This window comes from Leopardus geoffroyi, chromosome X, assembly GCF_018350155.1.
Source record: "Leopardus geoffroyi isolate Oge1 chromosome X, O.geoffroyi_Oge1_pat1.0, whole genome shotgun sequence".
Lineage (NCBI taxonomy): Eukaryota > Metazoa > Chordata > Mammalia > Carnivora > Felidae > Leopardus > Leopardus geoffroyi.
The window spans coordinates 98,735,879-98,758,621 of NC_059343.1; the positions used below are offsets into that span (position 1 = coordinate 98,735,879).

The 22,743-nt window shown below is 50.5% G+C and overlaps 1 protein-coding gene and 1 long non-coding RNA gene across 3 annotated transcripts in view; one reads left to right on the top strand and one right to left on the bottom strand.

Annotated features, from left to right (window-relative positions):
- Nucleotides 1-22,743, top strand: part of SLC25A43 (solute carrier family 25 member 43) — a 35,581-nt gene that overhangs the window by 9,761 nt on the left and 3,077 nt on the right. The window contains exons 3-4 of one of the 2 annotated variants that reach the window (XM_045472640.1): nucleotides 1,096-1,268; nucleotides 6,775-7,204. In XM_045472640.1, coding sequence (XP_045328596.1) covers nucleotides 1,096-1,268; nucleotides 6,775-7,059 — 458 coding nt within the window. In that variant the 3' untranslated portion in view covers nucleotides 7,060-7,204. Of the gene's footprint in view, nucleotides 1-1,095; nucleotides 1,269-6,774; nucleotides 7,205-22,743 lie in introns of those variants that run through there. The other variant, XM_045472639.1, reaches the window with a different exon arrangement.
- Nucleotides 628-12,244, bottom strand: LOC123595237. Its single transcript, XR_006711093.1, has 3 exons — nucleotides 12,202-12,244; nucleotides 10,989-10,990; nucleotides 628-908 (listed from the first exon to the last, which is right to left on the bottom strand). It is a non-coding gene; the product is annotated as an uncharacterized LOC123595237 (long non-coding RNA).

Genomic DNA, 22,743 nt, shown 5'->3' on the forward strand with positions numbered 1-22,743 from the left:
CCAGAGGGTGAGTATCTCTAGGAATTAGCCTACTCTTTGTGTTTACTCCTCTTTGTATTCCCAGCAGCTGACACAGGGCCCAGCATATGACATAAAGTCCACAAATATTTTCTGAATGAAGGTAAATGCGGGGTTGGTGCTTCATGTTTAATGTGTTTATTAAATAAATATTATTGCATTTTCCTAAAGGCAAGCAACCCCACTGATGCTATCCCCTCTTTTAAATCTCATTTGAAGGAAATGTAGTGCCTCTGTAAACTTAAGATAGCTCCCAAAGTTTCTGGAAGACCAGTCCCTCCTAACCGCTTCCAAAACTTGATTAAGTGCCACTCACTGACTTTTTCTTTATGGGAGTGATTTTTTTTTCCCCCAAGATTTTATTTTTAAAAATTTCTAACACCCAACCATCCAGATGCTACAATTAATTTTTTTGCTTTATCATCTGTCTGTCCATCCCTCTGGCCATTCACCAGTCCATCTTCCATAATTTTTGATGATTTCCATGTAATTTCCAAACATCGAGGCACTTCACCCTTCAACCCATTCAACATTGTGCAATCATTATCTAGAGTTCAATATTCGTTTGTGGTTCCTCGTAACATAAAACTTACACACAGTAAAGGGCGCAAACCTTTAGTGAACCATCCCATGCGTTTTGACAAATAACACAGCCCCTATCAAAATGTAGCACATTATCACCACCCAAGAAAAGTTCCTTCCTATTGCTCTGGTGGGAGGGATTTTATTTATTTATTTAAAAAAATTTTTTTTAATGTTCATTTTTGAGAGAGAGAGAGAGAGTGCAAGTGGGGCAGAGAGAGAGAGACACAGAATCCGAAGCAGGCTCCAGGCTCTGAGCTGTCAGCACTGAACCCGACATGGGGCTGGAACGCACGAACCTTGAGATCCTCCTCCGTCATCTGGGCTGAAAGTCGGACACTTAACCAACCGATCCAGCCAGGCGCCCCTGGTGGGAGGGATTTTAACAAGCCCGGGCCGTCCTGTTTACTTCACCGGGCTTCCCCACGGGCATTTCTGTTCTCACGCCAGTGTTGCCAGAGACAGAAGCAGCCTCTTCCTGGCCTCGTTTTGCAGGTGCTCTCCCGTTCTCTGCCGGCTCCCTTCTCGTTTACATGAACCTGGAGAGAATCTGGAATGGACCCCGAGATCGGTTCTCTCTCCTCCAGAACTTTGCCAATGTCTGCCTGGCCGCTGCAGTAACCCAGACCCTCTCCTTTCCTTTCGACACAGTGAAGAGAAATATGCAGGTGAGGGGTTATGTTGGGGGCGCGTCGCGTACGAAGGGGCGCCTTGACGTGGGCTGCAAAGAACAGTGACCCTGAGTGATGCCGGGTCTCCAGGGCGCTCGTGACCACTCACGAAAATCCTGTGCAACCCCACGCACCCTCCTCCCGGCATTTCTGCTACTAACCTCAGGGCTAGTGGCCCGAGCCAGGTCACCTCCCTGTTCCCATACTCTGCTTTTGTAGGTCCTTGTCAAAGCCTCCAGATGAGGCCCACTTTTCTTTCCTCTCTTCCTCAAAGCTGCCTCAATGAGGGAGACTGGAAGGAACCAAAATCAGTTTAGTTTAGTTTAAGTTTATCTATAATAATGCACGTGGATTATAGAAAATTTGGGAGGGGTGCCTGGGTGGTTCAGTTGGTTAAGCATCCAACTTTGGCTCAGGTCACGATCTCATGGTTTGGGATTCTCTCGCACTCACTCTCTGCCCCTTCTCTCTCTCTCTCTCTCTCTCTGTCTCTCTCAGAATAAATAAATAAACTTAAAAAAAAATTTGGGAAATACAGAAAAGTATAAAAAAGAAAACAATAATTACCTATAAACCCAGCACCTATGCACTATGATTAATAGTTTTCCTGCATGTTTGTGTGTGTGTGTGCATGTGTATATGTGTGTGTATGCATAAATGTATATGATACATGTATATGGAAAGTTGGGTTTTTTTACAAACTTGTGTCCCTACCACGTATAAAAATTAATATCCTACTTTGTTCACTTATTATATAATGGATATTGCCCCAGGCCATCAGCTATTGAAAATGCCTTTTTAAAGTTTCACATAATATTCCATTATATGGGAGCGCCTGGGTGGCTCAGTCGGTTGAGCGTCGGACTTCTGCTCAGGTCATGATCTCATGGTTCATGGGTTCGAGCCCAGCATCGGGCTCTGTGCTGACAGCTCGGAGCCTGGAGCCCGCTTTGGATTCTGTGTTTCCCTCTCTCTGCCCCCCCCCCCACTTGTGCTCTCGCTCTCTCTCTCAAAAGTAAATAAAATGTTGGGGCGCCTGGGTGGCGCAGTCGGTTGAGCGTCCGACTTCAGCCAGGTCACGATCTCGCGGTCCGTGAGTTCGAGCCCCGCATCAGGCTCTGGGGCTGATGGCTCAGAGCCTGGAGCCTGTTTCCGATTCTGTGTCTCCCTCTCTCTCTGCCCCTCCCCCGTTCATGCTCTGTCTCTCTCTGTCCCAAAAATAAATAAACGTTGAAAAAAAAAATTAAAAAAAAAAAAAAGTAAATAAAATGTAAAAATATTCCGTCATGTGGATGTGCCATAGATATTTTTTTTAATGATGATTTATTCTTGCAAAGTTCTCGAGGCTAGAATTTTAATATCAGGTTGATGCCAGGGCCAGGCCCCATTTGAAGGCTTTGGGGTGGATCCTTCCTTGTCTCTTCCAGCCTCTGGTCGCTTATTCCTTGGTCTGTGGCTGCATGATTCAATCTCTGCCTCCATTGTGCCATAAATAACAATTTCTTGGTTTTTAGATATTTAGGCTATTTCTAATTTTTCCGGGTGATAACGTTACAGTGAAAACCTTTGTATTTTTTTCACATCCGTGATGACACCCTTCAGCTCTATTCCTACAAATCGACTTACAGGTCTCACGATAAAAATAATTGTAAGGCTCTTTTGCTTTTTTAAGTTTGTTAGTTTGTTTATTGTGGGGGGGGGGAAGACGGGGAGGGAACATCCTAAGCGGGCTCCACACGGCCAGAGGAGCCTTATGTGGGGCTTGAACTGACAAACTATGAGATCATGACCTGAGCTGAAACCAAGAGTCAGATGTTTAACCAACTGAGCCACCCAGGTGCCCCCCCTTTTAAGTTTGTTTGTTTATTTATTTATTTATTTTTAAAATTATTTTTATTTTTTTATACTATAAATCGGGGTAAGATGCACTAGAAGTAGGTATTCGGGGGTACACCTGATTATCTTTTTCCCTGGTATGGAAACCTTCTTGATAACAGATGCACAAAGCTTCAACAAGAAGCTTTAAAATATACGCAAAGTCATGATGGTTATTGGAAAAAAAAAAAAAAAATCCCAAAGAGGTCATTGCATGGGTTTCATAAAGTATGATCAGCATCCAGTTATGAATAACATCATAAATATCACCCAAAGATATAGGAAGTGAATTCTTAGGGTTGCGGTCAAAGTTTTATTTTACAGGCATTAATAAACATAATCATACCCGGTCCACCCTACTTAAAAAAAAAAAAATTCACTCCCAAGACAGAACCACAGGCTGCTGTTCCATGGCAACATGCATTGCTTCCTTTGGCCATTAGATGTCGCTGCAGTAAACGGGGCATTTCTGAGCACTCAGGATCTTAGCCCTGCAGGTAGCGATCTCTGTCCAGTTAACAACCTCCTAATCCCTGCTTGAAATCCACCTTCAGTTTGGAGGGTAGGGAGCCTAGAAACAACAGGCTAACTCGAAACTCTGTTGTGGTGGGTTTTTTCCTGCAAGGCACACGATCCACATTCTCCAAAACAAAGCTTCGGTAGCAGCCCCCCCCCCCGCGGGAGCCTGCCAGTTTTGCCAGTGGAATTTATAACGAGGGGACTTTGCCTGGGAGCCAGGCTGCCCTGAACTGAGGACACTTAATGGCAATGTTTGCATTCTGCTGGCTTTCCTCCTCGAGCTGCCTGTCAAGAAGCGAATCCACGTCAGGTGTCTGTTAGATAACCAGCTGGGCGGGGAATTTTCTCAACTCCCACACTGACTGGCCACTTTATCTGAATGTCTCGTTCTCCTAATATGCTTTTGTCCAGATACACACACACACACACACACACACACACACAATCTGCCCATCTAATGCCATATCAGGTTGGAACGCTCTCGAACATTAATGAGAATGATCAGAAGTCTCGTTGAACCAGCTGAACCCTTCCTTCACCATGCTTCCACTCATTTTTATTCCTTTCTCTTTCTCTCGCCCTGGCTCCTGGCTGGCATGCTAGGGAATGGGGAGGTAAATAAATTATGAATGTGCATGTTTTGACGCAGTGGTTTCCGGTGGGAAGCGGGGGGGTGGGTCAGCCCCGTGCACCAATGGCAGGAGATGTCCCCCACCGGGTGTGCCGCCTGAAATCGCCTTGGCCACGCTTCAGTGCATCATGGCTCAAGCTCTTGCAGGCACAGCCTGTCCTTTTCATCTTCATTCTCCCTCACGTGGCCCAGAACGTGGGCCTGAAATGTGTATTTCAAGGCAGCACTGAGTGTACTGAGAGAATAAGTGGCACCGGGAAGATACTGACGGAGACTAATCCGTCTCATTAATCTGTGGGCCCTTAATAACGGCCGGGGACGGAGTCCTAAGCAAAAGGTTCTCTGGACAGGTGCATGTGGAAGAGAGAGGGAGACCGGCTGCCCTGACACTCGAGGGAGCAGCTGAGAACATGGGAGCCTTGGAACCTGGCGGGCCCTCTGAGAGGGTCAGGTGGGAGGCACCAGGCACCAGCTTGGTGTCGCCCCCCCCCCTCCCGCCCCACACCCAGCCCAGAATCTCTGACACCCTCCCCCGCGGCCCATGTTAGGTGTCTCCATTTCATCAAATATAAAACCGAGTGCCTGCCTGTTGCTCTGTACCCCAGGGGACTTTGACCCCATCAAGGCTCACAAGGCAAGCGGGATTGGGCCAGGTCAGCATTTGAACGGAAAGTACATAAACTGAAGGACAAAGGTGGTATCCGAGTGGCACAGCTGACCGAGCAGAATACACAGGGTCCCTGAGCGAAGAGAGGCCCCGGGCTGTTCAAACAGAGACGCTGAACCCACCCGAGATGCTTAGCACCTCAGGCTGCCTTTACCAAATGGGGCGCGCTGTCACTTGGTCCGTCCCCTCCCGGCACAGCCCTGTCCTCCTGGGTCTCCCACCCAACTCCACGTGTTCGGCCCCGACCCACGCTCCTCGCTGCCCGCTGCGCGTGGTTATCACCTGTATACACTGTCGCCTCTAATGTAATCTGTATCAGACCGACCTCTCCTTCCCCCGCAACTTTGTGCCCAGGGCTTTCCATTTCAGTCCCACCACCCCCCACCCCCAGTCACCCAGACTGGAATTCCAGAAGTTGCTGTTCATGCTTCCTCTTCCCCTCCCCCAGGCAACCTTGAGTCCAGTTGGTTCTTCGTGCCTGCTGCTCCCACCCTGGTCTTTTTGGTCCCTGCCCTAACCTAGGACCTTGTCAGCTCCTGCCCAGGCTATGGCAGTAAATCCTCTAACTGGGCTCCAGGATTAAATCCAAAAAATGGGAGCGCGCCTGGGTGGCTCGGTCGGTTGGGCGGCTGACTTTGGCTCAGGTCATGATCTCGTAGCTCATGGGTTCGAGCCCCGCGTCGGGCTCTGTGCTGACGGCCTGGAGCCTGCTTCAGATTCTGTATCTCCTCCCTCTGCCCCTCCCCTGCTCTCTCTCTCTCTCTCTCTCTCTCTCTCTCTCAAAAATAAACATTAGGGGCGCCTGGGTGGCACAGTCGGTTAAGCGTCCGACTTCGGCCAGGTCACAATCTCGCGGTCCGTGAGTTCGAGCCCCGTGTCGGGCTCTGGGCTGATGGCTCAGAGCCTGGAGCCTGTTTCCGATTCTGTGTCTCCCTCTCTCTCTGCCCCTCCCCCGTTCATGCTCTGTCTCTCTCTGTCCCAAAAATAAATAAACGTTGAAAAAAAAAAATAAAAAAAAAATAAACATTAAAAAAATGTTTAATCTAAAAATGGTCATAAGCACCGAACACTAACGTAGCAGGCACTGTGCCAAAAGTACTTCATGCTCATTATCTCATTTCATCCTTAACAACGACCCTACGAGGTGGGTACTGTTCATATGAAGCCCATTTGACAGATGAGAAAACAGAGGCACTGAAAGGTCCCAGGGCATCTGGGTGGCTCAGTTGGTTAAGCGGCCGACTTTGGCTGGGGTCATGATCTCACGGTTCAGTTCATGAGTTCAAGCTCCGCATTGGGCTCTCTGCTGTCTGCACAGAGCCTGCTTCAGATCCTCTGTCCCCTTCTCTCTCTGCCCCTCCCCTGCGTGTTCTCTCTCTCTCTCTCTCAAAATAAATAAACTTTAAAAAAAAAAAAAAAAAAAAAAACAGAAAGAAAGAAAGAAAGGTCCTGCAGCCTGCCCAAGTAACTGAGCTGTGATTGAAGACCAGGTAGCCTGGAGTGGCTCAGTCGTGAAGCACCTGACTTTCACTCAGGTCATGATCTCACGGTTCACTTCCCGCTTTGGGTAAAAAAAAAAAAAAAAAACAACACAAGCCCTACTTCCCTCTCCCTCTCTCTCTCTCTCTCTCTCTCTCTCTCTGCCCCTGGCTCACTTGCGCACCCCCCCCCAAAAAAAAGACCAGGTAGAGGTAGCTTGTCTCCAGGGTCAGTACTCATTTCAGTCCCTCCAGCCCAGCCCAGCCCCTGGCTCCTGCCAGCCCCATTTCCTTAAGATCTGCCTGTGTTCTGTCCTTCTTTATTGCCCGTAGAGAACACAAGCTGAAGTTGAGCCCCTTGGCCTGGCCTGCTGCCTTTACCCACTTTGCCACCGCATTGCACAGAGGTCCTATATTCGGAGTTGCAAAATCAAATGCCAGCAGCAACTTGGAAGTAACATGGAGGAAAAAAAAAAAAAAAAACCGACGCAGGGAAACCCAGATAACAGACACTCACCCACTAAAGACGGCTTGCAAAGGCTTTCCGAGCCATCACAGTCTTTTTGGCTTGCGAAGCATTTTGGAGAGCTAACTGGTTCGGCGCTCGCAAAAACGTGATTAGCATCTCAATACGGGTCGCGGGAGGGAATAAAGGAAGCCAGTGGAGGCCAAGGCGAGTTCCCCTTCTCCAAGGGTTGGATGCCATTTTGAAACGTGGGCCGAGTTTTTCAGGGGAGGCTACACTCCAGATTTTTATGTCAAAATCTCCCAGCGTTCCAATGTTGGCAAATAAAAACTGTTGAATCTTGCGTGGGCTAAATAAGCCCTGCCTTTTTATAACCTCTGCTCTATTCAAGCCTCCAGTTCCGTCAGAATGATCTTAGTCCCCGCCCCTCGGCCCCCTAGAGAATGAATAAATGTATTTCACATTCCTGTCACCTCTGCCTGGACCATCTACCTGCCTCTTGAAGGCTCAACGGAGGTGTTTCACCTCACAATGAGGGTGTTCCAGACCACCACAATTGCAGATTGGAAAGCACTGGAAGCCAAGGTTGCTTGGGTGGCGCAGTCGGTTAAGCGTCCGACTTCGGCTCAGGTCATGATCTCACGGTTCGTGAGTTCAAGCCCCACGTCGGGTTCTGTGCTGACGGCTCAGAGCCTGGGGCCTGCTTCAGATTCTGTGTCTCTCTCTCTCTCTCTCTCTCTGTCCCACCCCTGCTCACGCTCTTTCTCTCGCCCTCTCTCAAGAATAAACATTAAAAAAAAAAACCAATTGCAGATACTATGTTTTCATTTTCACCCCCACCCCACCCCTGAGGGCATACTTATTTGTTTCAAGAGTTTAGTGGGTAACACCCCCCCCCCGTTTTTTAAATGTTTATTTTTGAGCGAGAGTGCGATCAAGCAAGGGAGGGTCAGAGAGAGGGAGAGGGAGACAGAGAATTCCAAACAGGCTCTGTGCTGACAGCAGAGAGCCTGACACCAGGCTCAAACCCACGAAGCATGAGGTCATGACCTGAGCCCAAGTCGGACGCTCAACCCACTGAGCCACCCAGGCGCCCCCCCCCCCCCCAAGTAATCCCTTTTAAATGACGCCGTTAGTCTGTATGTGCCCTCTGAGCCAGCCAGTTGAATTTCCTTAGCGTTTCTCTACAGGCCCCACCCTCTCCCACGTCTGTGTCTCCGCCTCCCCCCTATCAGGGCCACCTCCTCAAGCCTTCCGTCACCTCACAGCGGGAGTCTCCCCCTTCGGAATGCCCCATAGCTCAACTCTCCTTGGCTCTCTCCTGGCTCGAAATCACCTGCTTCCTTGTGTTATAACCTTCCGTGTCACGAGCCCCTCCATCCCCTCGAGACTGCAAGCTCTTTGCCTTCGGGAAGTAGGGCTCACACATTTGTGTGTCCCCACCGCACGTGGCCTCATGTGGCAGGCACTCGATACTTGCTGAAAAATGAATGAAGTTCAGGGCCGGCTTATGAGATCTCACTGCCCGTGAGCACAGAATTGAGCCTTAGCTGCCATGGGGTGAGCTCCAAGTCCTGTGCCCGTCCCTCCCCCAGCTGTTCCCATCTGAAGACAGGTGAATATGCTGAAAGGCCAGCGTCGGAGAATTTGTATTTGTTAGTTTGTTGATTTCAGTAACTGTGGCCCCAGGTGAACGAACAGGGGGGGGGGGGTCTCAATCTGTGCTCTCTTGTGACGGGGGAGGCTTTTGTCAGGGGCAAGGGTGGGGACAAAAGTAGGTCAGGAGGAGGGAGTGAAAGACCCATGCTCTATCTTCCAGGACGGAGTACGGGGCGCTTGTGCCTAGACACCAGGTAATCTGTCCGTTTCTTTCCGTTCCCTTGCCCTGGAGGTAGGAGTAGAGGATGAGGGCGGAGACCTGACCTTGACAACTGGGAGCTCACGGTCTCAGTGCCAGAGCAGTTGACACCAACAAACAAAAAAACAATAACGTACACGCTCAGAAACGGACAGACAAGAGCGTGGTTTGGGCCGGGGAATGGTTAACTCAAGTTAAAAGGGCGGGGAGGGGAGTCTTTAGAAAAACCGGGCTGCCCAAAAGGCTCTCTTTTAGTCCCTGGCAGGCTGACAATGGAAGGCTTGAAGCCAGCAGATCGGAATGAGGAACACAGATGGTTCAGTAGCCAGGACCTCTGGCGGGCCACAAACTGACCAGGCAGGCACAGGCGAGCAGGGTTTCAGGTCTTCTGTCTAGTTCAACACTCCTTGCTTGACATAGCGTCTCTTCCCAGCAGGAACAGAGCTGGAACAGAGCTCAGTAGAGCCACCTCACCTATCCAGTGGTGCAAACACTGCTGAGTTCTAAAGCTCTCCGGAGCAGTGGGAGAGGACGGGAACGTTGTCTTTACTCTGTTGCCGTTTGCCGCTCCTGGCTGTCTGCCGGCTTACTCTGGGGTCTGGCCCCTTTGGGGAGTAACTTCTGCCTAAGTCAGTAGCATTACCTTGGCAGTCTGCCAAAAAAAAAAAAAAAAAAAAAGAAGAAGAAGAAGACACTTTTCGGATCCAGGTGGATGTCCGGACATCCCTTAGGCAAGATGGCTTTGGTTGAGCATCAGTTGTGCCGGTGTAGGGGAAGGAGAACTCTCCCCTGGGTTTTCCCAAAAGGTGTAGAGTGCCCTGAATACTTTAGGGATGGCAGTTGTTGGTCATGGAAACAAGACTGGCCCTAGAGGCAGGCCAGGAGGCAGCAGGGAGGGGCCTGCCTAATTCCACTCCTATAAAATCACTCTGCCCTTTTCTTCTGACCTGAGCTGGCTTGCTCTGGGAATCAAAATGGCCGCCCTGCGCTAAGCAGGCTTCTCTGAGCTCCAGCTCAACAGTAACAGCAGCTCTGATAGGCGCTGACCCCCCCCCCTCCACAAAAGGTGAAGAAGGAGGTAGGGGAGAGAGCGAGGTCCCCACCTCCACAGCAGGGGTGAAGAAGGAGGTAGGGGAGAGAGAGAAAGAGAGGTCCCAGAGAAGGCCTGCTCTCAGCCAGGAAAGACCGCAGCCCCTGCTGTCAGGAGGAGACCAAGACCACAGCTTGCTGCCCCCTCTGCTGGCCTCCAGCCAGCTGGGAAAGGCACACACCCCTGGTGGTCACCCCCTCCCCCCACGGAGCTGTTGCTTGTTTGGCTTTGACAGCTACGTTCCTCTTAAAGCCGTAATGGGCAGACTCGCTCAGTGGTCAAGAGTATGGGCTTTGGGGGGCACCTGGGTGGCTCAGTCAGTTAAGCACCTGACGTCGGCTCAGGGCGTGACCTTGTGGTCTGAGACTTCGAGCTCCGCATTGGGCTGTCTGCTGTCAGCACAGAGCTCGCTTGGGGTCCTCCGTCTCCCCCTCTCTCCGCCCCACCCCTGCTCACGCGCTCTCTCTCTCTCTCTCAAATATTAAAATTAAAAAAAAAAAAAAATTCAGAGCATGGGGTCTGGATGCCGGCCCTGCCCCTTACCCCTCTGTGAACTTGCGTAAGGCGTGCGGCCTCTCTGAGCCTCGTCTTCCTCGTCTGTAAAACATGGGGATAAGCGTAGTGCCTGACTCATACACCCGCAGAGAACACAGAATTGGGTTAATGCAGATACAGAGCCGGGCACGCGACAGATCCTCAATAAAACTGAGGTGCTATTTGTTATTGTTCTTGAAGCATCTCTTCAGAATCTATGCGTGGCGTTGGAGGCCCGATTCGAACTATAAAAGCCTGTCCAGGTGTGTTTCCGTGTGCTCTGTGATTGTCACACACACACAAAAGGGCCAGCTAGCCTCACAAAACCTCAAAGGAAAGGACCCTCGATCTCGAGAGAGAATGGGGAGCGGGGACGGTAGGAGGGTTAATGATTCATCGGGTTGGGTGAGCTTGACAGGCATTTACCTAGAGGCCACCGTGCGCCAGCACGGCACAAATCTGTATACTCCCAGCCCTCCGAAAACCGCTTTCTTGATCTTTCCCGTCAGCCCCATCGGGGTGACGCTACATTTGGCTCTTCAGGGCCACTGCTGCTCCGGGCGCTGCTCCCAAGGCCTCAGCCGGCTCCACTCCCCTACATCTCAGTCGCTTCCTCGAGTCCCCGCGAGTCGGGCCCAGCCGCACCTCTGGTTTCCCCACCCCCACCTCCCGACCCCGCACCCAGGAACTCACGGTTTCTCTTCTCTCTTGCCAAGCGCAATACTAACCTGCGGTCCCCTTTGCCGGCTTCCCCGCCATTCCCGTTACCTCGCGCTTTCTGGACTGCTAGTGGCCCCCCTGGTCTGCTGAGAGGCGAGGCGTGCGGGTAGGGGTGGAGGGTAGCTTGTCGGTGGCCGTGATGAGGCCAGCTGCCCACACCCACTGTGCGGACCTCCCCACGGCAGAGCCGGGCGCTCCCCAGCCGTATGTGGACGGCCCTTGGGGGTCAAGGTCTGCCAAGAGCAACCTGGGCCACGTGGTTCACAGGACCATGAAGGTCCTTTTACGCCCATACGGTGGGCTTCTTTTGTCGCTCAGTTATCGGAGACGGGCCAAAAGACAAAAGCTTCCTACCACGACTGCCTTCCGCGTCTATACGTCCTCAGACGGTGTGGGGACGGGACGGCTTGGGCTTCAGGTTGTGTCTTAACGTGTCCACGGAAGATAAAAGTTGTTTCCAGTAACAGGCCAAAGGTTCTGAGCTCCCGTTTGCTCCAAGTACAAGACCCTTCTTCTTTTTTTCTTTTCTTTCTTTTGTCCCTCCTTTTACGTACTCCTTTTTTATAGTTTTTTAAAAGTTGATTTATTTTTGAGAGAGAGAGACAGAGAGGGCCCTCGCACACGTGGGGGAGGGGCAGAGAGAGCGAGAGAGAGAGAGAGAGAGAGAGAGAGAGAGAGAGAGAGAGAATCCCAGGCAGGCTCCACACTGTTAGCACAGAGCCTCACGTGGGGCTCAGACTCACAAACCGTGACATCATGACCTGAACCGAAATCAACCGAAATCAAGAGTTGGACGCTTAACCGACTGAGCCACCCAGGCACCCCTCTTTTTTATAATTTTTTTTTAATTTTATTTGAGAGAGAGAGTGTGTGTGCGTGAGCAGGGGCGAGAGGCAGAGGGAGAGTGAGAATCTTTTTTTTTTTTAAGTTTTTTTTTTTTTTTAACATTTATTTTTGAGACAGAGAGAGACAGAGCATGAATGGGGGAGCGTCAGAGAGAGAGGAAGACACAGAATCTGAAGCAGGCTCCGGGCTCTGATCTGTCAGTACAGAGCCCGACGCGGGGCTTGAACTCACGAACCGCGAGATCACGACCTGAGCTGAAGTCGGACGCTCAACCGACTGAGCCACCCAGGCGCCCCAAGAGAGAGAGTGAGAATCTTAAGCAGACCCCACGCTCAGTGCAGAGTCCGACACGGGGCTCGATGCCACGACCCGGGGATCACGATCTGAGCTGAAATCAAGAGTCGGGACGCTCAACTGACTGAGCCACCCAGGCACCTCATTTAAATATTCTTTTTTTAAACCAAGAATTTATTTTTTTAGAGCAGTCTTAGGGTTCAGAGCAAAGTTGAAAGAAAGGTACAGAGATTTCCCACACGTCCCCGGCCCCCACACATGCCCGTCTCTCCCATTCTCACCACCCCCACCCGAATGATACACTTGTTACAATCGATGGAACTCCGCGGGGACATCATAATCACCCAAAGTTTGGACTTTACCTTAGGGTTCACTCTTGCTGTTGTACATCCTATGGGTTTGGACAAATGTATAATGATGTATCATTATAGTATCCAGAGTATTTGCACTGCCCTAAAAATCCTCTGGGCTCTGCCTATTCATTGCCACCCCCCCCCCCAAACTTCTGCAAGCACTGATCTTTTTACAGTCTCCAGAGGGTCATATATTGGAGGGGGAGGTGAGGGAGGTGGGTTGGCACCTGGGAAGGTGCCGGAGAGGAGGCATTTCAGCTGGGTCCTGAAGGGTCACCGGGAGTTTACCTGGCAGTAAAGGGGGGGCGGGGGAGGTCTCTGCAGGCGAAAGCAGCAGCCTGAACAGTGGCAGAGATGGGTGTGTGTGTGTGTGTCTGTGTGTGTGTGTGTGTGTGTGTGTGTTTATTTTTATTTATTTTTTTTTCAACGTTTTTTTATTTATTTTTGGGACAGAGAAGGACAGAGCATGAATGGGGGAGGGGCAGAGAGAGAGGGAGACACAGAATCGGAAACAGGCTCCAGGCTCTGAGCCATCAGCCCAGAGCCCGACGCGGGGCTCAAACTCACGGACCTCGAGATCGTGACCTGGCTGAAGTCGGATGCTTAACCGACTGCGCCACCCAGGCGCCCCTGTGTGTGTGTGTTTAAGTAAGCTCGAGGCCCAACGTGGGGCTTCAACTCCTCACCCTGAAATCAAGATCCCATATGCTCACTGACCGAGCCAGCCAGGCACCTCTACAATACAAGGTTGTGGGGTTTTTTAATGTTGATTTATTTAGTTTTGAGACAGAGAGAGAGAGAGAGAGAGAGAGAGAGAGAGAGAATCCCAAGCAGGCTCCATGCTCAGCACTGAGCCCGACTCAGGACTTGATCCCATGACCATGAGATCATGAGCTGAGTCTAAATCAAGAGTCGGATGCTTAACCAACTGAGCCACCCAGGCGCCCCCAACGTTTTTTAAAAAGACAGGTAGGGGTGCCTGGCTGGCTCAGTCAGGAGAGCATACGACTCTTTTTTTTTTAATTTTTTTAATGTTTATTTATTTTTGACAAAGAGAGAGAGAGAGAGCATGAACGGGGGAGGGTCAGAGAGAGAGGGAGACACAGAATCCGAAGCAGGCTCCAGGCTCTGAGCTGTCAGTACAGAGCCCGACTCGGGGCTTGAACTCACGGACCACGAAATCATGACCTGAGCCGAAGGCAGACGCTCAACCGACGGAGCCACCCAGGCGCCCCCACAGCATATGACTCTTGATCTCAGGGTTGTGAGTTCAAGTCCCACATTGGGCGTAGAGATTACTTAAATAAATAAATATTTTTTTTTTAAATCCTGAAAAAAAAAAAAAAGAGAGGTAAAGTTTAAGAAAAGAAGAGAGAGAGGGAAGAAGGAGCTGGGAAACAGTTCCAATTAGGGAATTTACAATTTTTTAAATTAAGTTCATTTATTTATTTATTTAGAGAGAGAGAGAGAGCACAAGTGGGGGAGGGACAGACAGAATCCCAAGCAGGCTCCGTGCTGTCAGCCCAGAGCCCACTGCGGGGCTCAGTCTCACAAACCTGTGAGATCTTGACCTGAGCCGAAATCAGGAGTCAGATGCTCAACCGACTAAGCCACCCAGGCACCCCCGGGGAAAGGAGTCTTTTAGTATCTAGCAAGAGTCCTTTTTTTTTTTTTTTTTAACGTTTATTTTTGAGAGAGAAAGAGAGCACAAGCAGGGGAGGGATGGAGAGACAGGGAGACAGGGGACCCGAAGCAGGCTCTTCCCTGACAGCACAGAGCCCAGTGTGGGGCCTGAACTCATGAACTATGAGATCGTGACCTGAGCTGAAGTCGGACGCTCCACCGACGGAGCCACCCAGGTGCCCCAGCGACGTTGGATGTAGAGATTACTTAAAATCTTTGGGGCGCCTGGGTGGCTCCGTCGGTTAAGCATCAGACTTCAGCTCGTGTCACAATCTCATGATCTGTGGGTTCAAGCCCCTCATGGGGCTCTTTTCTGGCAGTGTGGAACCTGCCTGGGACTGACTGACTCACTCTCTCTCTCTCTCTCTATCTCTCAAAATAAATAAATAAACTTTAAAAAACAATAAAATCTTTTTTAAAAAGTTGATCAAGCTGGATTAATGAGGAAAGAGACAACGATGTCTCATATAAAATGAAGAACTATAGGGGCGCCTGGGCGGCGCAGTCGGTTAAGCGGCCGACTTCAGCCAGGTCACGATCTCGCGGTCCGGGAGTTCGAGCCCCGCGTCGGGCTCTGGGCTGATGGCTCGGAGCCTGGAGCCTGTTTCCGATTCTGTGTCTCCCTCTCTCTCTGCCCCTCCCCCGTTCATGCTCTGTCTCTCTCTGTCCCCAAAATAAATAAACGTTGAAAAAAAAAATTTTTTTTTTAAAAAAAATGAAGAACTATAGAACCTTATTAATTTGCATGGCATTAAAATTATACTAACAACCCAGGACTCGGTAAGAAAAATAATAATATAAATAGCATAGGGTGCCCGGGTTGTGCAGTGCATTGAGCGCCTGGCTCTTGGTCTCGGCTCAGGTCGTGATCCCACAAGTCTTGTGGATTCGAGCCCCGTGTTGGGTTCCGCGTTGACAGCGCAAAGACTGCTTGGGATTCTCCCTCTCTCTCTCTCTGCCCCTCCCCTGCTCCCACTCTCTCACACTCTTCTCTGTCTCCCCCCAAATAAACTTAAAAAAAAAAAAAAAATAAATCCCATTTTTGAAATGAGGAAATTGAAGTTCAGAGAAATTAAGGAACTTGCTTGTGATCACACAGCTAGTGACTGGCAGAGAGAAGGGTTGGAATCCAGGTCTGGGTGACGGTAAAACCCATGCACGTGACCTTTGTGCCCCACTTGGACTTCCCCAAACGGCTCAGCTGTCTGCGATTGTAGGGCCCGGAAAGTTTCTCTACTAGGCTGTCCTTCGTTAACCTACTTTCAGTCATATATAATAAAACAGAATATCCTTCTAAAATTTCGTAATTTAGGTGTCACTAATTTAAACGAACCCCCCCCCCCCCGCCCGCCACACACACATAACACGTCGGAATTAGTGACGTTTTTCTGTATTGTGTATTGAATGCCCTTGTGGTGGGGGTTCACGAGAGAGGCTAAAGTCTAATGATATAGAGGACTGCTGCCATCGCCAGGGGGGTTGCGACAAGGAGCGGGGTGGGGGTGTCCTGCAAGGACACAAGTGAGGTACATGTTGGGTGCAGCACACGTTGTCATTTTATGTCTTGGAACTTAATGCTTTATTTATTTCTGAGAGAGAGCGCGAGCAGGGCAGGGGCAGAGAGAGGGGGACAGAGGATCCAAAGCGGGCTCCACGAGACAGCTTCGAGCCTGATGCGGGGCTCAAACCCACAAGCCACGAGATCATGACCTGAGCCGAAGTCGGATGCTTAGCTGACTGAGCCGCCCAGGCGCCCCCATGTCTTGGAACTTAGAGGCCAAGGTCAGGGAGTCCCTGGGAGGCAGGTCCCGGAGGGCAGGCCGCAGTGACCCAGGAGGCAGAGGACCTGGCTTTCGTCCCGGTCATTCTTCCGTTCAAGATCTTGAGTTTTCATCTGTCAAATGAAGTCATTGGAGAGGAATATCATTTTTTGAAGTTTATTTATTTATTTGGGGAGGGCAGAGAGAGGGGGGAGAGAGAATCCCAAGTGCTGACAGCGCAGAGCCCGATGCGGGGCTCGATCTCACGAACCGCGAGATCATGACGTGAGCCAAGATCAGGAGTCAGACGCTCAACCAATCGAGCCACCCAGGCGCCCCGGAATATCATTTTCTGAAGATTTTATTTTTAAGTCATCTCTACACCCAAGGTGGGGCTCCAACTCACAACCCCAAGATCAAGAGTCACACGTTCCACTGAATGAGCCAGCCGGGCGCCTCCGTTGGACTAGAATATCTTAAAGTCCCTTTCAGATCTGAGTCTGTGGTTTGGGGATTCGGGGTTATCGGGGCCCAGAGTAATGAAGATCTGGGAACCAGAAGGAGAGCAAGACAGGGCCAGGCTTTGTGGTCAGAGACAACAGAAATCTACAGTCCCCGAGGCCTGACCTTCTTGGTAGTTTGTTTCAGTGATTAAACTTGAGTTTGAGCGCTGCTTCTCTGGCTGTAATTTGCTCGTACATTCTACGGAGATTTACGGAGGATGGCGGAAAGAGGAGAGTAAGACGTGGTCTCGGCCATCAGGAGTTACGGTCTCTGGGGGAAAGAACACAAAACAACGAACGAACAGAAAACAGAATAAAATGTCTTATTGACTAGCCGTGTGACCTTGATCAAATCACTGAACCTGTCCCCAGGCCTCAGTTTCCTCACCTGGAACAGGTGCATACGCGGTCAACAAATGCCTGTGGATTAGTAATAGGACTACGACTATTATTATGGGCGACGGGTGTGCTTAGCAAAATAGAACTATCTACACAGTGTTGCAAAGGGAGAAAAGAAACCGCATGAAAGTTGATCCTGGTTTTCTCAAAGGATTCCGTATCATATTGGACAGCGTTTGAGCCACCGTCTTTGTGACTCGTGCCTAACGTCATGCCAAAACGCTTTAAAAACTCCAGACCACTCCCGTCCTGAGCATTTCAGGCATTCGTTCAGCAAACCGTTCACCGAGCCCCGGCCATGTGATACAGAACTGAACAAGGCCAGTCCCTACGGAGGGCACAGCCCCCTCCGAAAAACGGACATACGAAAGAGTTGTTTGTATTCACTGTCTCCAGTCTTTCTCTTCCCATCTCTCTTGAATGATGCCCACCAGACTTTGGCCCTTACCACCCAACAGAAACTTCTTTTCTTTTTTTTTTTTTTTAATTTTTTTTTCCAACGTTTATTTATTTTTGGGACAGAGAGAGACAGAGCATGAACGGGGGAGGGGCAGAGAGAGAGGGAGACACAGAAGCGGAAACAGGCTCCAGGCTCTGAGCCATCAGCCCAGAGCCTGACGCGGGGCTCGAACTCACGGACTGCGAGATCGTGACCTGGCTGAAGTCGGATGCTTAACCGACTGCGCCACCCAGGCGCCCCCAGAAACTTCTTTTCTTAAGGCAAGCAGTGACCTCCGTGTCTGTAAATCCAGCGGTCGGTACTCAGGCCTCATCTTCTCGGCTCCCTCTGATTCGCTCACTGCCTGCACTTGGCTTCTGAGACACCACCCTGGCCTGCTGTCCCTTCTCAACACCGACAGCCCCTTCTCGGTCTTCTTTGCGTGACTTCTAAATGCGGGGGTATCCCCGGACTCGGGCCCTAAGTGATCTCGTCCGGTCTCCTGGCTTTAAATACCATCCAGGTGTTGAGGACTCCCAAATTCTATCTCCAGCCCTGACCCTCTCTCCTGAGCTCCAGACTTGTGTGGCCAGCTCTTGCTTTCGGCTCAGGTCATGATCTCACAGTTCGTGGGATCGGGTCCCACGTCGGGCTCTGCATTGACGGTGTGGAGCCTGCTTGGGATTCTCTCCCCCTCTCTCTGCCCTTTCCCGCCCCCCCCCCCTCTCAAAATGAACATTTTTATGTCACTCTCCTATTGAGAACCCCCCAGGGACTCCCATTCTCACTCAGTAAAAGCCAAAATACTTACGATGGCCTACCAGCCATTGTTACTGTCTTGTTCGTTCCATTCTCACCACATTGGCCTCCTTTTTGTCTCTCTAACCCCCTAGGCGTGCTCCTGCCCCAGGGCCTTTGCAGATAGCTGCACAATTCAAGTCCTTCAGATCTTTCCTCAAAGGTCTTGCTTGGTGAGTCTCCCTTGACCACCCAAATAAGACTTCAACACCCTCTAGGCACTCCCTGTACCTTTTCCCTGCCCCTGTTTTCTTCAGAGCATCCCGTGCCTTTTAATATTTGGTATAATTATTTACCTTCTTTGTCTATTCCCCTCCCCCAACGGGACTTTCATCTGTTTGTTCACTGCTGTATCCTCCGCACCTGGCACCTAGTGGGTATGAAATAAGCATCTGGATAAATGAAAAGTCTTCAGAGGGGATGAGCGCTAATGGAAGCACAGAAATATTGCTAAGGAGTGCAGGGGGTGAATGATGCTTTTAATGCCAGGAAAATTGTTATTTAAGGGCCTTGTACGTCATTCTAAGGAGCTTGGACTTCCCAGGAATCCCAGGTTCCTGACTTGGGGCAGCAGGTTGAATGGTGGTGACATTCACGGAGTTAAGAAATACAGAAGAGGCCGGGCGCCTGGGTGGTTCAGTCAAGCATCTGACTTTGGCTCAGGTAATGGTCTTGCGGTTCATGAGTTTGAGCCCCACATCAGGCTGCCTGCTGTCAGCACAGAGCCTGCTTTGGATCCTCTGTCTCCCTCTCTCCCTCTCTGCCCCTCCCCCACTAGCATGCTTGTTCTCTCTCTCTCTCTCTCTCTCTCTCTCTCAAAAATAAATTTAAAAAAACAAAAAAGAAATACAAGAGTGGCCGAGTGGTTCGGGCAGTTGAGTGTCAGACTCTTGAGTTTGGCTCAGGTCATGAACTCCCAGTTCGTGAGATCGAGCCCCACATCGGGCTTTGTGGTGAGAGTGCAGACCCTGCTTGGGATTCTGTCTCTCCCTCTTTCTCTGCCCCTCCCCAACTTATGCATGCGTTTTCTCTCTCTCTGTCTCTCAAAATTAATTAATTAATTAATTAATTAAAAAGAAATACAGAAGAGAGAATAAATTTCATGGGGCACCTGGGTGGCTCAGTCAGTTAAGCATCCAACTCTTGATTTTGGCTCAGGTCATGATCTCACGGTTGGTGAAAATAAAGCCCCATGTTGGGCTCTGCCCTGACCGTGTGAGGAACCTGCTTAGAATGTTCTCTCTCCCTCTCTCTCTGCCCCTCCCCTGTGCTCAACCACTCTCTCTCTCTCTCTGTGTCAAAATAAATAAATAAACTTAAAAAAAGAAAGAATAAATTTCATGTGGTCAAGGTGAAAGTCAATAATGGGTTCTAGGGGTGTGAAGTTTTGAAAACCTGTGTGCTATCCAGGTGGAGATGTCCAGTAGGCAGCTGAGTGCTTGGTTTGGGAGCTCAGGGTGGGAGGTCAGAGCCAAAGAGAAAAATTTGAAAGTCATATAGCTGTAGATGGTGTTTAAAGCCATGGCTATGGTAGAATTTCCTAGAGAAGTCGTATAAATTGAGGAGGGCAAAACGTTACTGGTTATTAATGCCAAATACTGCTCCAAAATCCAATAAGAAAATACCAAGCGTGCCCGGGTGGCTCAGTCAGTTAAGCGTTTGACTCTTGGTTTCAGCTCAGGTCATGATCTCATGGTTCTTGAGCTCCATGCTTCGAGGAACCTGCTTAGGATTCTCTCTCTGCCCTTCCCCAGCTCGCCCTCCCTCCCTCTCTCTCTTTCTCTCTCTCTCTCTGTCTCTCTCTCTCTCAAAATAAACTTAAAAAGATATTTTTAAAAATCCTACTGAATTTGGCAGTGAGGAGGCCCTAAATGAATATATTCATTTATTCAAATATTTCTTGAACATTTGCTCTGTGTCAAGGATACAGAAGATACCATAGTGAACCAAACAGGCAAAAATCCCCTTTGCCCCAGAACTAAAATTCTAGTTGAGAGGAACAGACAAATAAGAAAAGAAATAAGGGGCGCCTGGGTGGCTCGGTCGGTTAAGTGTCCGACTCTAGAGTTTGGCTCAGGTCATATCACGCTTCATGATATCACGTGAGGTCATGGGTTCAAACCCCGCATCAGGGTTCACACTGATGGTGCAAAGTCTGCTTGGGAATCTCTCTCCCTGTGTTTGCCCTCCTCTGCATGCTCTCTCTCTCTCTCTCTCTCTCATACAAAATAAATAAACTTGCAAAAAATGTACAAATGAAAAGGGAAAGGGACGTCCGTTAACAGACGAGTGGGTAAACCCTGTGGTGGGGCCGCACAACGGAACACGACTCAACAATAAAAAGAACAAATTACCGAGGAACACCAGAACAGGGATGAATCTCAGAAGCATCAGGGCCAGTGGAAGAAGCCCGTCTCGAAAGGTTACCGGCTGTACGCTTCCATGTATGTGACATGCTCAAAAGACAAAACTAGGGGCGCCTGGGTGGCGCAGTCGGTTAAGCGTCCGACTTCAGCCAGGTCACGATCTCGCGGTCCGTGAGTTCGAGCCCCGCGTCGGGCTCCGGGCTGATGGCTCGGAGCCTGGAGCCTGTTTCCGCTTCTGTGTCTCCCTCTCTCTCTGCCCCTCCCCCGTTCATGCTCTGTCTCTCTCTGTCCCAAAAATAAATAAACATTGAAAAAAAAAATTTAAAAAAAAAAAGGCAAAACTAGAAGGCCAGAGAAAAGATCGGCGGCCGCCCAGGACTGGGAATGGGGGAGGCCCTGACGGGAAAGGGGCAGCCGTAAGAGCATCACGGGGGCAGAGGGGCACTTCTGTGTCCTGACGGTGCTGATGGTCACACGAAGCTCTACGGAGGAAGGAGTTGTTGTCTTTTTTCCTTAAGAGAACGTTTTTTTCTTTTTTTAATGTTTATTTATTTTTGAGAGAGAGAGAGAGAGAGAGGCAGCATGAGCGGGGGAGGGGCAGAGACAGGTTGAGAGGGAGAGAGAGAGAGCACCCAAAGCAGGCTCCGCGCTGACAGCACAAAGCCCCACACAGGGCTCAAACCCGTGAACCGTGAGATCATGACCTGAGTGAAAGCGAGAGTCAGACGCTTAACCCACCGAGCCACCCAGGCGCCCTGAAGCGAACTTTCTATGTAATAGTAAATAGCAACGCTGGCCCATATTTATTGACCCTTCCCATGTGCAGGACGCTGCTGAGTGCCTTCCATGCACCCCTCGTTTAATTCTCACGGAAGTCCCATGAAGTGGGTACTATGAATAAGGAAACCAAGGCTCGGGGGGGGGGCTAGGTAAGTGCCCAGGGTCACAGGGCCAGCAGGTGAGGCGGCCAGGATAGAACCTGACTCGTCTGACTCCTGAGATCAAGAGGCACGTGCTCTTCTGACCGAGCCAGCGGGGCGCCCCTCCCGCCTGGCAGATCTGGATCGCACTTCACGAGAATGCCATGCTAGCCTCAACTAGACATTTCAGAAGCAAACCAAAGTATGCGCGACGCTCAGCGCGACCCTGACACCATTTCTGAACGCCAGCTGTAAGGGGCCGTCCCCCTCACGGTGGCCCAGAGCTGTCAGAGTCTGTCAGAGTCCTTTCGTCTGGTCCCTGAAACTTTTACTAAAGGACAAAAATGTGACTTTCCGGGAGGGAGCATTTTGGTGATCGGCCCGGACAGTCCTCGGAGTAGTGATGAAGTCCGTGAACGTGGCCCAAAGTGGTGTCAAAGTAAGGATCGCCGAAGTCGAGGTCCACAAACTGGGTGCGGGAGGGGTTTGTCTTACGGATGCCGAAGTTCCCTGAGATGCTGTTGAATCTGGAAGAGGGGGAGCCCCCAGGGGGGCACGGTCTTCAGTGGACATGGCAGACCTTCAGGGGGCCAAGAGACGGGAGCAGCAGCAAGGAGTGTGGTTCAGTGACACGAGCCCCTGCCGAGAACTTGTGGCCTTAGAGCCAAGGAGTCAGGGTCCGGGGACGGCGAGACGGATCTGCTCCTCAACCGGGGACATCTGTGACGTGGAGAAATGAGCGGCCCACACCTGAGAGCTTCACAAGGGAGGCCTCAGTTAAGACAGGGAGACGGAGGGGCGCCCGGGTGGCTCAGGCCGTTGAACGTCCAACTTCGGCTCAGGTCACGACCTCACGGCTCGTGGGTTCGAGCCCCGCATCGGGCTCTGTGCTGACTGCTTCGGATTCTGGCCCCTCTGTCTCTCTCTCTCTCTCAAAAATAAACATAAAGAAAAAAAAAAAAAAAAAAGGGAGCCAGAGGAGGGGGGCATTTAAAGGTTAAGGGCCTGGGAGAATGTTCATCACGTCCAGAGGGCATAGGTAGGGAAGCCACGTTAAGTATGACGTTTCCTTTGTCCTGAATGGTTGCTTCCTTCCGAGCAAAACAAGCCGCAAAAATGTGAACGGGGCGTCGTGACTTTACTGCGTGTTGATGTTCATCCTGAGCCCATCGAACAAGAGGCCTGTGACAGCCGTTCTTGGCCAGCCTCTTGGCCAGGAGCATAGCAACCGGGGCCCGGACTGGAGACGCTGGCTTCTCTGGCTAGAACATTT